We start from the raw sequence: 16970 nt of genomic DNA, 5'->3' as shown, positions 1-16970 counted from the left end.
AGATTAGGGCTTTTTGGATTTGTTTTTGTTTCGAACCAAAAAAATGGGGTTTTTTTAAACGCACATGTATCCCTCTGAAATTTTCACTTACCTTTGAAATTTTCAGTTGATAGAGTCCGAACAAATCCCAGATTTCTGAATCATTATCCGTGAGAACTGGTTCGGATGGATCGGCTGTTGTTCTAGGGTTCTGTTCATTTTAGGTTGCTTCATTTTTCTCAATCGTTTCTCAGAATCGTTTTCCTGTACGCATGTTGTTCTAGGGTTTTAATAGTCATTTAGCATGTTATATTATTTTAGGTCACTACAATAAGTAAATGTCAGGCACCCAAAATCTCACACAAACCTCTGAAAATTTTAATTGATGCTGTGCGAATTGGAGGTAGATTTCCCACTCCGTGAGAACTGCCCAAAATCTCGCACAAACGTCCGAAAATTTCAATCGATGTCATGTGAACTGGAGGTAGATTTCCCACTTTGTGAGAACTTGTCATGACTGCTTATGGATCCATCGTGATAGGGCCTTCTTCTTCTTTTTTTATCGTGATCAAGGTCTTCCTTCCAGCCAAAGGTTCGTTCGTTTTCCATTACTTTTGCTTATATTGCTTTGTAGTCACCTATTGATTGCTCGACTAACTTCATAATTTGTTTTTAATCCTTCATATTTTCTTATAAATATATTGGGGCTGTTGTTTTATTATTTCAGACGATTGGCTTTTAGGTACTTTTTCTCTTCTTGAATCTTAGGCATGATTTTGTAGACTTTTGAAGCTTCCAAAAAAGGACTTTGCGAAGTGCTTGTAAGACATGAAAATTTTGAAATTTGAGAGCTAGCAGCTACTTGTTATTGGATGGATTCATGTGATTCAAGTGCCTATGTGCTTCTTTAAAACTTGCATGTGGGTTATGGGATGTGTGATGATGTTAGGTGTAGGGAGGTATTCCCGAACAGGCCCAAGGAGGGCCCGAACACGTTGTAAGGAGGAGTCAACGCGCTATATAGTGTTCGGCAACATGGACCAGTTACATGAGAAGTCATTGGTCCAGGAAGATTGTACGGGGTCTAGGTCCGGATAACATAAGAAGTTATTGGTCCAGGAGACTAATAAAAAGAACAGTGATATGAAAAGTCACTAGTCCAAATAGCTTGTTCGGCAATAAGAATGCCGAACAGGAAGAGAGCTCCTAAGAAGGCAATGGTCCAAATAATTGATAAAGGACCAGCTACATGTGAAGTGACTGGTCCAGGCAGTCTGTTCGGCAATGAGACAGCCGAACAAGGAAATGAATCCAATCAGATGTTGGAGTAAAAAGGAACACTCAGGAACGGTCCAGAAACAGTTGTATTCCGTTAAGGAATGAGATCCCGAGACTGTAGGATCTGGAAAAGATACCCAACGGAATGGGATGTTCGGCTTGTTATGGAAAAGAGTCCTACACGGATTAAGGTAATGAACTGATAAGGGAACGAGAATCCAAGATATCCTGGTTTTCCTATACGAGGTAGGAAACCTAGGGTAACACGGATACTTGGGTAGCAAGCATCCATGAATCTATAAATATAAGGTAAACCTAAAGGTAAAAGGTACGCAATACGATATATACACACGTTCTACCTACTGTTAATTAGGGTTCATCTGCTAGTACGTGATACTAACTTAGGCATCGGAGGGCCTTTGCCACGAGAGGCAAAGGTGTGCTCACCCCTTGTCTGTTTTGCAGATTAGGATTCAGGCCCAAAACTAGGGTTCTAGGCAAGAAGCACGAGAAGCCGTTTTGCAATCAGACTGCTACCATAAACACCAGTTCAAGGTATCAGCTGTTTTCATCCCCCTACAATTGGTGCCGTCTGTGGGAATCGAAAGAGTTCCCTATGAAATACGACCATGGTGGAAATAGATCCAGCAACACCACACGATCCGAAGAACCTGCCAGGTGGAGGAAGGGATAAATCTCCACCTGGGGCTCCGAAAAAGCCCGAAGGTGGACACAGGAGGACCACAAGTAAAGGCCGCCCCCTTACTATCCATGAAAACTCTAAGAGCAGAGAGGAAAGGATAGCCTCGAGATCCACGAGAAGGAGTAAATCCCATCAAAGGGATGAATCAGTTGCACACTCCAAAAGTGTGCACTACAGCGAAGATGTCCTCGATAAGAAAAGGCAGGAAATCGAGGAGTATACTCATTTGATCAAAAAATGAGAGCATGAGATCCGGGAGCTAGAAAGGATCTGAGAACATCCAGAGGACTCTAGACTCTCACGGAGAAATTCCAGAGAAGATACGTATACTATGGTGAAATACCAAAAGGCTCCTTCACGAGGAAGAAGGAGCAGAAGCAGAAGTTCCACTCCAAGGCGACATAAGGTTTTTCCACAAAAAGAAAGAAGCAGAAGTAGGTGCCGAACACCAGAAAAATGAAAGGATTCCTCAAGAAGAAGGAGGAGCTGGAACTGAAGCTCTACCCCTGAGGATGAAAGGACTAGAAAACATCACAGGGACAGGTATGAGAGACCTGATTCCGATTGGGAAAGGACTAGACCCAACAAAGGTAAGAAAATAGAGGATGAAACCATGACTGCACGAGAAGCAGCACGGAAAGCACTTAAGAATATTGCATCCTCCCCTTTCGCAAGAAAGTTGCAGGAGGCTAGGTTGCCGAGCAGAGTGAAACACGGAACGTTCATCCTCTACGAAACGGATGCTGATCCCGTGGCACACATACAGCATTCCCAGCAGGTAATGTTTATGCATGAAGGAGACGATACAATTATGTGCAAGATGTTCCCATCAAGTTTAGGGAAGGTAGCCTTATCTTGGTTTTATAAGTTAGGTTCACGCTCTATCCGAACATGGGTGCAGTTGGCCGAGGAATTCACTGCATGGTTCTTAACAAGCAGAAGAGCTCCAAAGACTTTTGAGAGCCTCTCCTTTATGAAACAAGGCGAGGACGAGCCGATCAGGAACTATGCAAAAAAGTACTGGGAAACCTTCAACGAGATTGAAGGTTGCAGCGAGGAATACGGAATAGCCACGTTCAAGACAGGTTTACCTGTTCGGGGGGAGCTGCGTAAGTCCCTGAACATGAATCCAGTGCAAACACTGGCAAAGTTAATGGAGCGGATAGAGCAGCACGCCAGAAACGAGGATGACATATTTTGGGAGGATGGTAAGGTGGCGGCTGAGCAAGTAAAGGGGCCTGTGAAGAAAGCAGACAAGCCAGAGCCCAAAACCTACCGAGAGAGGAAAGACTATGGGCAGGCAAAGAAAGAGCCGTACAAGGATAAACAAGCTCCGGATCCCAAGTCTTTCTTCTCAATAAACACAGTCTGGAACGAACCCATCTACAGGATTCTTTATCGAATAAAGAATCAACCTTACTTCAAATGGCCTCCAAGTCTAGGTGGGAATAAAGATACAAAATGTGCTACGAATCAGCACTGCAGCTACCATAAGGATTGGGGCCATATGACTGAAGATTGTGAGATGTTTAAAAGGCACCTTGATGATTTGGTCTGGCGAGGTTATCTCAAGGAATTTATCCAAGAAGATCCCAAGGATAAAGAAAAAGCAATGGAATTGGATTACGAATAGAATCCAAAGGGTATAATCCATATGATACATGGATTGGCTGAGCCTTATACGAGAAATGAGGTGAGATTACTCCAGAGACAGATCAAACATAACCAACATATGATGCGGTTGGGAAAGAAAAGAGGGCATGACGAAGAAGCATGCAACGAGGGCATAGTTTTTACGGATGAAGATCTGGGAGGAGTCCAGGTAACTCACAATGATGCTTTAGTCATAACCCTTCGAGTTGGGGAATATGACATGGAAAGAATCCTGGTGGATTCAGGGAGTTGCACCGAGGTGCTATATTACGATGCATTCAAAAAGTTGGGACTGACTCAAGCAGATTTAGTACAATCAGTAACCCCCTTGGTTGGATTCGGGGCAGGAGCAGTTTGGCCATTAGGAGAGGTAACTTTGCCTGTTCGGGCTGGGACAGTGGTACTATGAACTGACTTCCTGGTGGTGGATGTGCCATCTTCCTATAACGTGATTATAGGGAGAACATGGTTACACAAGATGAGGGCAGTCTCTTCCACTTTCCATCAGATGGTAAAATTCCCGGGATCCAATGGGATTGAAAAGATCAAGGGTAACCAGAAGGTAGCCCAACAGTGTTTAGTGTCCATCGTAAAGAGAATCCAAAATGCCCACCTTGTCCATACGGTGGAAGTCCCAGATCAACCGACTATCTAGGATATCGAAAAGGACCCAACTGAGAGGGTAATTGAGGGTTTGAAGAAAATACAGATCAACGAGACTGATCCTGATAGGTATTTTTTAATTGGGGAATCGTTGCCAGCAGAGGAAGAGGCTGAATTGATAAGTTTCCTAAAGACTTACGTCGACGTATTTGCCTGGACACCAGAGGAAATGCCTGGGGTGGATGCAGACGTTATCTGCCATCACTTGAATGTAGATCCATAGCATAAGCCAGTCATTCAAAAGAAAAGAAGGGCAGCCGTGTAGCATGTTGACGCTGTAATTGAAGAGGTAGATCATTTGTTGAAAGCCAAAGCAATAAGGGAAGTTTACTCTCCAGAGTGGCTATCCAATATTGTTGTTGTGAAGAAGAAGAATGGAAAATGGCGTGTCTGTGTGGACTTCACAGACTTAAACAAGTCGTACCCGAAGGACAACTTCCCTCTTCCAAGGATAGACCAGTTAGTTGATGCAACTGCGGGACACGAACGAATGAGTTTCCTCGATGCATATCGAGGATATCATCAAATTGCCATGTTTGGGCCTGATCAAGAAAAGACTTCTTTTATTACACCACGAGGGTTGTACTATTACAATGTCATGCCCTTTGGATTGAAGAATGCAGGGGCAACATATCAAAGATTGGCAACCATCATGTTCAGAAAACTGCTCGGCAAAACTATGGAGGTTTACATAGACGACATGGTGGTAAAAAGTAAAACTGGGCAAGGCCATATAGCATATTTGAAAGAGGCTTATGAAATCTTGAGGAAGTACAAACTGAAGCTCAACGCCTCAAAGTGTGCGTTTGGAGTCAGTTCTGGAAAGTTCTTGGGCCACCTTGTAACCATAAGGGGGATTGAGGCGAACCCTGACTAGATAAAGGCCCTACAGAATCTACAGAGTCCTCGGACAACGAAAGAAGTCCAACGGTTGACTGGGATGGTGGCGGCCCTTAATCGATTTATTAGCCGGTCAAGTGACAAGTGCAGACCATTCTTTCAGCTGTTAAAGAAAAGGGAAGTATTCAAATGGGGAGCAGAGTGCGAACAAGCCTTCCAGAATCTGAAGGGGTATTTGGCTTCCACCCCCCTTCTTTCGACTCCAGAGCCAGGTGAGTCCCTAGTTTTGTACTTAGCTGTTTCTGAGCATGCTGTGAGTGCAGTCCTGTTAAGAAATAAGGGATCTGAGCAAATCCCTGTCTATTATGTGAGCAAAACGTTATTAGATGCAGAAACAAGATATTTGTCCCTCGAGAAATTAGTCCTATGATATCAATTATCAGCCGCGCACAGCAATCAAAGGCCAAGTGTTGGCTGATTTTGTGGCAGAATTCTCGCCCACAGTAGCACCTATACCTCCTACGAGAAAGGAGTAGGAAACAAAACCACCAGTAAAGAAGAAACAGGCCCCAGCCGAACAAGATCCCCTGGAATGGAAGCTGTTTGTTGACGGGTCAACTTGTAACACTAGATCAGGAATCGGGGTTGTGCATTTACCCCCTGAAAGGTCAATGTTGGAACTATCTGTTCGACTTGGTTTTAATGCATCAAATAACGTGGCGGAGTATGAGGCACTCTTAGCTGGCTTGAGAAGTGCAAAAACCCTAAAAGCAGAACGGGTTAGAGTATATTGTGATTCACAGCTCGTAATCCATCAACTGTCCGGGCAATATGAAATCCGGAGTGAGAAGATGACAGCCTATGTACAGGCAGCCAGAGATCTACTTGATACCTTCGAAAGGGTGTATATTGAGCAGATAAGTTCTAGACAGAATGATCACGCAGATTCATTAGCATGGTTAGCTGCAGCCGTACCAACTGAGTTTAAAAGAAAGGTAGCAGTAGAGTATCTGACTGAGCCGAGCATTGGGAGAAGTGTGGAGATGGTCTTAGACGTGAACCAGAGACCAAGTTGGATGGACCCAATTGTGGAGTTTTTACGAGATGAAATACTCCCTTCAGACAAAAAGGAGGCTCACAAAATAAGGACCAAATCTGCTAGGTTTTGGTTGTCCCCAGAAGGAAAATTGTATAGAAAGTCTTTTACAGGTCCCTATTTGCTTTGCGTGCACCCCGAAATGGTGCAGAAGTTCCTCCACGAGATTCACAAGGGAACATGTGGAAGCCATGCTGGGGGCAGGTCCATAGCCCATCGAGCAATCACCCAAGGTTACTGGTGGCCGTACATGCAAGAAGATGCTAAGGTTTACGTAAAAATTTGTGAGAAGTGTCAGAAGTTCTCACCAATGATACGAATGCCAGCAGAACATTTGGTGCCACTAACGAGTCCCTGGCCATTTGCCCAATGGGGCATGGACATCGTAGGTCCGCTCCACAAAGCAACAGGAAATAGGAGATTTTTGTTGGTAGCAACGGATTATTTCACCAAACGGATTGAGGCAGAACCTTTGGCTAAAATAACTGAACCTATGATAGAGAGGTTCGTATGGAAAAGCATAATTACTCGGTATGGGGTCCCTTATTCATTGATTACAGATAATGGATCCCAATTTCAGAAAAAGTTCAAAGCATTCTGTGCCCAGTATGGAATAAGGAACTACTACTCGACCCCAGCCTACCCTCAAAGTAATGGACAGGCAGAAGCTTCCAACAAAACCATTCTTGATGGGATCAAGAAGAGGTTGGATAAAGCAAAAGGGAAGTGGCCTTACGAATTGCCATTAGTTTTATGGGCATACCGAACAACGCCTAGGATGTCTACGGGAGAGACCCCCTATTCATTGGCATATGGAACGGGGGCCGTTATTCCATTAGAAGTAGGTCTGCCGACGAACAGGATCACTTTGGTTGAAAATGGAGGTAATGACAGAGCTCTAGAGATTGAATTAGATCTTGCCGAGGAACGAAGAGAACGGGCCTTGGTGCATTTGGCCTCATACCAAGAGCAGCTAATGAAAAGCTACAACAAGAATGTCCACCCACGAGAGTTTGGTGTTGGAGACCTTGTGCTTCGAAAGGTGCTCGGCAACACTAAGGTGGCCAATGAGGGTAAGTTAGGAGCCAATTGGGAAGGCCCATATCGAGTCACTGAAATCGTGGGTATTGGGGCTTATCGATTGGCCGACTTGGACGGGAACCCGGTGCCAAGGCCTTGGAATGTCCACAATTGAGAAAGTTCTTTATTTGAATATATTCAAGTATATTTTTTATGATGCACATCGTGATTGTGTGGGGGTTACGAACAAAACTCTCTTGTGTTTTATTAGTTGCAAGGGGTACGAGTAACGCCCCCTTGAGTTTTGAGTTATGAACTCCAATTTTGAATAATGGAATATTCTTCTTTTTTAGCAAATTTTTATTCTGGGTACTAGAATATGAAGTATGCCACTCATTTTTCAATCTTCCTTCATATTGGGGAGCAGAGAATGGACCCATACGTTTTCTTTGCATACATACGAGATATATAGTTGATTGCCTAAAGTACGAGTAAACTTAGGCATATATCCAAGCACAAATAAAACTTAGGATGCATACGGGAACATGCAGATATAGTTCAAGTACGAAGCACTTGGCAAACATGCGAGTACATTTGGGCACCGAACTAAGTATGAATAAACATAGAATTAACGGATTGTCTAAATACGAAAAACTTAGACATACGAATATGTCCAAGAAAGAACTAGCTTGGGGTTGCATACGAATACATGCATAAGTACGAGAAACTTAAATAAGTACGAAACACTTAGCTAAATATGCACCCTGGAAAACGAAGTGTCAAACAAAACAGTATTTGCAGATATAGTTCAAGTACGAAGCACTTGGCAAACATGCAAATACATTTGGGCACCGAACTAAGTACGAATAAACTTAGAATTAACGGATTGTCTAAATACCAAAAACTTAGACATACGGATATGTCCAAGAAAGAACTAGCTTGGGGTTGCATACGAATACATGCATAAGTACGAGAAACTTAAATAAGTATGAAACACTTAGCTAAATATGCACCCTGGAAAATGAAGTGTTAAACAAAACAGTGTTCAAGCCATACAACGCCATAAAAAGCCAAAACACCTATGTTAAAACAAGTTTGTTTTCATAACTTGTGCAACGCAGGGCCAGTTCAACTATTTGAACGACTAGGATTGTCTGTCAAAGGGAGGAGATTGTACTTATTCATCTTCAGTAAGATCTTGAACGGTTGCAAGAGACGCTGGTGCAGTAGTGTCCTCCGTAGCAGTATCTCCCCCAGGATGACCACCACTGGCTTCCTTCTGGCCAGGGTTGGTCACGTCATCACCTAGTTCGACATCAGCGGCAGGTTGTTTGGACGTGCGAGCATCTTGCTCCCTATCTTCTTCCTCAGCAATGTCTTCCTCAGGCGCAGCAGCTGAACTTGGTAGGTCAATGTTGGTCCAGAGAGGTGACGATTCAGGTACCCCAGCTTTTGCAAGACAAGCTGTCCATGAGGCAACCCATACCTGATCTTGTATCCCAGGCATTTGATTCTTGTAGCTTTCCATAGCTACTTTAATCCCTTCATTGTACCCCAGCTCAAATGCAGCTTTGGCTTCGTTCTGACTTGCCTCTAGTTCCTTCAAAGATTGGTTCAAGCTGTCTTCGGCCCCCTTAAGCTTGTTTTTCAGCCCATCTGCTATCGCTAGGGCTTGGTTCCTCTCCCTTTCGAGCCTAATGATAGTGCGTTGAAGTTTGGTGTTTTCACTCACAAGCTTGGCACGTTGGGGTTTGGATTGGCTGAGCTTCTGGGCCATTACCACCATCTTTTGCATTACCTGAAACATCCAAATAGTCAAACACAAACACAAAAGGATATGGTTTAAAACGAGAAAGTTTACCTTGGCATTATGGGACATGAATGAACTCAGAAGGTTGTTAGGAGAGCATGCCACTTCTTTCTGCATATCTCCCGGCAGTAGAAAGGCTTGGGACTGAGCAAGAACAGTCCCTTCAGATTCTACATTATCTCGAGCAGTGACAGTTCGATTTCTGTGAGTAAATGAAGGAGCCCATATAGGAGCTGGAGATGACGAGGATTGAGGGGGCCTTTCCTGTGATTCCTCCACTCACTGGCATTTGTCTCGGTGGAAGGCCTCAATTTCTTCTGGGGAGAACCCTAGAGGAGCATCAGTCAGGATCTGGGCACGGCGACCATGACCTTGAGAACCACTTTGGCTCCGAGCAACATTACGACCCCGACCGGGAAGAGTAAGAAGGCTCCCCAAGTCAATTGGCTTGTCCATTTTTGGAGCAGAAGGGGTGTAGCTGCTAGATGTGGAACTGGAAGCTTCTTCGGCGAGAGGAATCGGCTCGTTAGGAATTGGCGGTGTCTGAGAAAGCCTTTCTTCTTGCTCGGGGAACGGCCTTGATGGACTAGCTAAAACAGGATTGTCGGCTGCACGGGTACGCCGATCAATGAAACCACCATATGAAGCTTTGTAACTAAGAAGTATTTGAGCTGCCCTTGCTCGGCCCGAGAGGTATGTTCCTTCTCCGTTGAAAGCAAGTGCACACCTGATATCCGCTACATGGACTTGTGGGGTTATGATGTTATGGCCTTGATTGATGTTTGAAGCTGTAACATAACACAACGCACAATAAGTAGAAGCATGAAAAGGCTTTGACTAAAGAATAAAAACATATGGATCAGGAGGAAAGCACTAACGTGGGCTCCCGAATATGTGAGGAGCATGAAAATCAATCACTTGGCCGTCCTCATCTCTGGGTTCGAAGTTGCCCGTAACAATCAGAAAATCATCGTCATCCCCTCGAGCAAAATCAGGGAGTTCGAGGATAAGTTTCTTTCTAGAATCCCTACTTTTTAAATAGTATGTGAGGGCGTCCCCGATTCTGGAGATGTTGTATAAGTGGTGGATGTCATATAAACCTAAAGAAGTCCCTAACATTTGATTTAGGGCATTTATACCCATAACCACTCGGAAGAAATTGGCTGAAATTTGCATTGGGGAAAGCCTATAGTAAGCCAGGACCTGACGAAGTAGGGGAGCAAAAGGAAACCTAACTCCGCCCTCAACGACGGCAACTACAGGAATATGAAGGGTGTCAAAGTCAAAACTTTCACGGATGGCATCCTCAGGAGCCAAAGCAGTAGCCACGTCATCAGGAATCACGTAGCGAGATCTGAAATTCGACATGGTCTGAGGACTGTTACAATGCCTCCGAAACCTCCCCATGACCGAAAAAATTTGGGTTCTTCGAATAAAGAGAAGGGAGGGACGGAGAAACCCTAAAAACGATTGTAGCAATCCTAAATCAACGAGAGAAATGGAGCAGAGAGAGGAATGGTGACTTACGAATTAGTGGATGGAATCCCTAAAGCAGAAAAGAAGAAGCCTCGAGATGGTGAACAGAGCTCCAATGGCGGGTATGCTCAAACTTTCTTTCTGCAGAGGGAGTCTAGAGAGAGAATGGGGTTTTGAAAATGGGACGAAAACCCAAAAATACCCTACTAAGTGGGGTGGCGTATGTGAAACGTCACCCCAGACGCCGTTTGGATGTACCGTTCCCCAAAAAACATCCGTCCGCATTTAATGTAAGCAATACAACGAACGCCACGTGTAAAGCTTAGGGCTAAAAAGCCTGTCCAGGCCGAGCGAAGAGATGTTTTTGCCTTGACTAATGATGAAAATTGCACCAAATTTATGAAATAAAGTACAGGAATAGAATAAATTTGCTCGGTAATTAAAGAGCTTTACTCATCATCTGAGAAAAACGTAACAAGTAAAGCTGGGGAGCAATTGTAGGGAGGTATTCTCGAACAGGCCTAAGGAGGGCCCAAACACGTTGTAAGGAGGAGTCAACGCGCTATATAGTGTTCGGCAACATGGACCAGTTACATGAGAAGTCATTGGTCCAGGAAGGTTGTACGGGGTCTAGGTCCGGATAACATAAGAAGTTATTGGTCCAGAAGACTAATAAAAAGAACAGTGATATGAGAAGTCACTAGTCCAAATAGCTTGTTCGGCAATAAGAAGGCCGAACAGGAGGAGATCTCCTGAGAAGGCAATGGTCCAAATAATTGATAAAGGACCAGCTACATGTGAAGTGACTGGTCCAGGCAGTCTGTTCGGCGATGAGACAGCCGAACAAGGAAATGAATCCAATCAGATGTTGGAGTAAAAGGGAATAGTCAGGAAGGGTCCAGAAACAGTGGTATTCCGTTAAGGAATGAGATCCCGAGAATGTAGGATCTGGAAAAGATACCCAACGGGAATGGGATGTTCGGCTTGTTATGGAAAAGAGTCCTACACGGATTAAGGTAATGAACTGATAAGGGAACGAGAATCCAAGATATCCTGGTTTTCCTATACGAGGTAGGAAACTTAGGGCAACACGGATACTTGGGTAGCAAGCATCCATGAATCTATAAATATAAGGTAAACCTAAAGGTAAAAGGTACGCAATACGATATATACACACGTTCTACCTACTGTTAATTAGGGTTCATCTGCTAGTACGTGATACTAACTTAGGCATCGGAGGGCCTTTGCCACGAGAGGCAAAGGTGCGCTCACCCCTTGTCTGTTTTGCAGATTAGGGTTCAGGCCCAAAACCAGGGTTCTGGGCAAGAAGCACGAGAAGCCGTTTTGCAATCAGACTGCTACCATAAACACCAGTTCAAGGTATCAGCTGTTTTCATCCCCCTACATTAGGAAGGTTAGGGGAAGTGATGAAAGAAAAAGACCTAGAGAAAGGTTCAAGCGTTGTGATAGAACTCCCTTGAGGGAGTTATTCTTAAGTTCTTTGCTAGAGATAATCCTGGCTTGTTCCCCACCTTCCCCTTAGTTCTATACTCTGTGCAGATTGTGGTAAAAATGGTCCTGAAACAAACGAGAATGTGTAATATCTTGGCTTTTTGGCCTTTGGGGTTTTCTTGAGCTTCATTGTTTGATTTTGGCATTTTAGGCCTTAGGCTTTCGGGCTTGTCCCGTTGGATTGGGCTTTTGCCCTTGGCTATATTTGTCCAACCTTTGGTTGGACTCCCCTTCCCCTTTTTTGTTGGAGAGTCCTCACTAGGTTTGAATTGATTTTTTCCTTAATTCTTGCCCAAATACAAGGCTAGGGTTTTGATTTGATTTTTTCCTTATCGGAAGATTTTGCCCTAATACAAGGCTAGGGTTTTGATTTTCAACTGCTCCATCTTTTGAGATTCCTGGTGCAACTGATGTGAGTTTGATACATTTATTTTTCACATTTCAACAAGTTGATTCAGTTGAGAGGATTTTCTTAACAAGTACTATTTGGTTGTTGTTTTGTTTTTCAGTTTGATGGATTTCAGAAAGAAGCTATCCAAATGGTGAAACCAGCAGAGGGCACAACAACGCTGGCTTTCATTTTTAAGGATGGTGTAATGGTTGCTGCTGACTCCCATGCTAGCATGGGAGGCTACATCTGTATGTTTATGCGTCCATGTTTGATATTGTGAATTTAGTTTCTTCTTTTGAGTAGTTGGGAATGTATAGAATGCTTCATGTTTACCACTTAAATCTGTAATTTTGACAGCTTCACAATTTGTGAAGAAAATTATTGAAATTAACCCGTACATGCTCGGCACAATGGCTGGTGGAGCAGCTGATTGCCAATTCTGGCATAGAAACCTAGGCATTAAGGTGATTCATTTATGTGTCCTTTGTATGCATTCTATGAATTAGAACCTATACAGGTATTCCTTCTTACGCTCCTATTGTCTAAGGAATGATATTTCTAATGGTGGGTAATGACTGTCGTTGTGCTATTTTCCTTTTATGTGTAACTTCATTTTTGGGGTTATTGATTCCATGAAAGCAAACAAACCCAAATAGCAGTCAGGTATAGAACCTGGAAACAAACACAAATCAGTCAATCCAAAACGTATAAATAGAAGTAAGCAAAGGTACCTCGGGATCAAAGATCCTGAAGGAAACCCTCTAGTCACTAGCTAGAAGCCTTTTAGAATCAACGTTCTTGATTTTCGTCCTAGAGCTAATGTAAACTCAATGGCCTTTTCCACCAGCTCATCTCTTCTGCCAAGCATAGCACACTTCTGTCATGTAACACTCTAAAGCCCCCAAATTTGTCTAGCATAAGAGTACTCAAAGAATAGATGCTCATGGGAATCGTGAGAATTGCGAAGGACACATTTAGGATTCACATTTATTCCCAACTTACAAGTCCAGCTTTAGGGTTTCTTAGGAACCTAGGGAAAAGAAAAGAAAGGAAAAAAAGAAAAGAATTAAGCACAATAAATTTTCCTCTACACTTTCCTTTCCTTTTCCCCAAGTTCCAAATAGACGTTTAGTTGTAAGCCTCCTCAGAAAATCAGCCATTCAATAAAAGTCCACCTAGGGACATGATGGATAAACCAAGTGATTTTTCCCCATAGAATAAAAAGTTGCATTCTCCTCAAGGCTTGATAATGATTTAAATTCCATATCCCAATATTAAGGATGGAATCGGCAGGGATTTGAGCCACAATTTCCATGGTGATTGTGTTTCAAGGTCTAGGCCATCTCTACAAGCCCTAGTGTACAAAAGGATTTACCTTACCCATATTGAATAAAACACTCTCCCAACCTTAAAGACTGTAGACCTCCATTGCCAATGGTCTATGTAGTCCAAGGATTGAACAATATCCTCAGTTTGGAAAATTTTCTAGTGGTCCAGGATGTGTCATTAGGGATCTTCACCCTCCACACACTCTGCCCCTTGAGTAAAAATGTGTTCGGTGTGCACCCATCTGACCAAATGGGTATCTACTTTCTTGCAAAATAAATTGGATTAGCCTAACGATCTTAATGCATGGATGAACTTTGTCATTTTCTTGCTGAGAAAAGATGTTTTACAAGCCTTAAGATGGAAGGTTGTTCTAACCTTGGAGTTTTCAATCTTTGTTCATCAAGTTCTTATGGCATTAATTTTCAAGAAAGTATTTTTTCCTTTTATATTTCTTGAAGGATTACAGAGTGACCTGATTGAGATCAATTTTACTCCCCCTTTCAGGTCTCTGGATGTAGGCAATGCTGGGTTTAACTTTTCAAGTGACTCAGGAAATCTTTATATTATTTCACTATGAAAATCACACCTAGCAAACTATATCTGCTTTTTACCATGTGCAGGAGGATTGATATGATCGAAGAGTTGGAGAAAATGGCTAATCTAAGCATTCCCAAGGATCTTTCAAGTGATGAAGCTAACAAGTATTTGGTAGATGCATGCATGAAATTTGAAGTCAGATGTCGTCCTCCCCTAACAACAGCTCAACTCTTGGACAAAGTAAGGCTGTTATCATTTTTTCCTCCTCTTTGTGAAGATGATTCTCTGTTCAACTAGGTCAATGAGAATAAGGGAGTAGTTCTTTGCAGAATAACTCTCAAGTGGCTTCGGTTCCTTCACTCCTAAGCCTAGAAAGAAACCTCTTCTATGTAAAGGCTTTCTGAGGTCTGAAACGAAAGAAGTAACAAGACTGACCGCAATTGTGAATAAGAAGACTCGACTTGCATGTGTTAAGCATATAGCTATGGTAACTAAGTAAGGGAAGTCTTGGTCTTTTAAGTTTCATTTTTCTAGTTCCAGAATCAAACGATCCTGTTTAGACATTAGTTAAACTCCAGGATATATCCCTTTCTACGTGCCTGCTCCAACAACTACTCTGTCATCCCTCGTCGTTCAAATGCAACTTAGAGGGTGCTGGTGTAATGTGGATATGAACATTGATGATAGTGAATGACTATATCCCAATAGGTTAATGTGAACTGCTCTTGCCCACTGTGTGGATGTCAACACGCGCACAAAACTCTAACCCGTTTGGTTAATGGGGATGATTAGTGATATCGGTGTCATTTATCTTTTGCAAGAGCACTATGCTCATTGTCTGCCACCATTGATCAATTATGTATGTGTTTGAATAGCTAAGTGGCTCGGCTGGTAGTTAAATGCGTGTGGTTGAAGTTCCAGCATTTTACGTAGTTTTCTCACATGAATAGTTATGTTCCACAGTTGTGCACAGATTGGTATATATCATTCGCCAATTTGTCATGGTATGGCTGCTTCTGAGATTGTTCTTGGTTCCTACTGACAATTATCCATCAAATTCTTCTTTTTCTAAGTGCAAACATGATGTTGCTTTAAAGTTGTTTTTCTCGTTGATAATTTTTACTATATCTATTGGGTTACTTTGAATAATTCTATATTTTATAGGTATGTGTTCGCCGTTGGGAGCAAAAGGGTATAAACTTGGCAAAATAGTAAGCTTCAAATAAAGAACATCTCCGTGGGCGAAGAATTGGGGTACTTGAATGAGATGACTGCCTAGTTTTGGATTACATTTTCTAGAAAGAGAGATTACATTAGTGGTATTTTTATGAGTGTAATTAGTCTGACTCTTAAATGTAGTTTGTGCTGGAAAATTATTCTTCAAGCTATTGTAATGAATCTTCGGTTGAATTATTTATCTTACATTGAAATTGTATCGCGTTTGGATGTACTTTGGTATTGAATGGAATGCAGATTATGAAAATGCTAGTATATTGGCATTTGTAGTATTTAAAAAAAGAAGAAGCTAAAATTGGCTAAGATAATGTTCAGAAAATGCTATTGTTTACCTTTAATAGCATTCATTGCATGCTGTAAAAAGAAATAGGATAATAGGCAAAAAATGCTATTAAAGGTACAAAATACAACAACAGGCAATGGACAATATAGAAAGTTTTTTAACAGTGGGCAATGAATGCTATAGAAAGTTTTTAACAGCGGGCAATGAACACTATAGAAAGTTAAGACTTTTAATTGCATGGGCTAATAAGACATTCTCCAGAACGCTATCTATTACCTACTATAGCGTTTTTTGCATGCTATTAAAAGCGTTTTTTATTGTAGTGTGGGCATCTAGGTTCTTCTCTAGCGATACATTTGAGTTTTGGGCATTCATCTTTGCCATTTTTATTTTTTCAAGGAAGAATAGGGGCTGCGGATTTAAAGTGGAGGGGCTGGTAATGTAAGGAGGTATTCTCGAACAGGTACATCTAGTTGCCGAACACGTGGTGTATAAGCACACGTGAAGAATTGAACATGACTGATCGCCGGTCAGTGCATTAAACAGTGCTAAGGGCCAATGATATGAGAAGTCATGGCTAGAAACTGACTGTTCGGCAGTTAGAGACATTCTGATTACATTGGACCAAGTTACATGTGAAGTAGCTGGTCCAAGCAGACTGCTCGGTTATGATACAGCCGAACCGATGAAGTAAGAACCAAGCATGTGATAATGGGATGACAGGTAGAAAGGCAATTCAATTGATATCCGAACAAATGGTACGTGGAACCATAGTTTGAATATAGACAGGACAGTCATCGTGCTAAACAATGTTCGGCAATATGGACCAGTGACATGAGAAGTCAATGGTCCAGGAAGGTTGTACGAGCTCAAAGACCAGTTACATGTGAAGTAACTGGTCCAAGCCGTTTGTTCGGCCATGAGACAGCCGAACAATGAAAGAGCTCCAATCAAGAGTAGGAGCAGAGGGAATACACTGGAAGATTCCAGAATAGTCATGTCCCGTAAAGGAATAAGATCCCGAGAATATAGGATCTAGTAAAGATACCCAATGAGAATGGGATGTTCGGCTCGTAATGGAAAAGGATCCTAAAAGGACTCTTTTCCATAAATTGATAAGGGAAACGAGAATCCTTGATATCCTGGGTTTCCTATACGAGTTAG

General features: G+C 42.5%; 1 protein-coding gene across 1 annotated transcript; it reads left to right on the top strand.

Annotated features, from left to right (window-relative positions):
- Window positions 1-283: 283 nt before the first annotated feature.
- LOC131316597 (proteasome subunit beta type-5-B-like) lies at window positions 284-15768 on the top strand. The gene is made up of 5 exons (XM_058346017.1): window positions 284-928; window positions 11929-12442; window positions 12540-12669; window positions 12779-12885; window positions 15452-15768. Exons 3-5 carry the CDS (start codon window positions 12570-12572, stop codon window positions 15497-15499), a joined length of 255 nt encoding a protein of 84 aa, XP_058202000.1. The 5' UTR covers window positions 284-928; window positions 11929-12442; window positions 12540-12569; the 3' UTR covers window positions 15500-15768.
- Window positions 15769-16970: the final 1202 nt, after the last annotated feature.

This window comes from Rhododendron vialii, chromosome 2a (assembly GCF_030253575.1).
Source record: "Rhododendron vialii isolate Sample 1 chromosome 2a, ASM3025357v1".
Lineage (NCBI taxonomy): Eukaryota > Viridiplantae > Streptophyta > Magnoliopsida > Ericales > Ericaceae > Rhododendron > Rhododendron vialii.
This window is presented reverse-complemented; position numbering and strand designations above follow the sequence as displayed.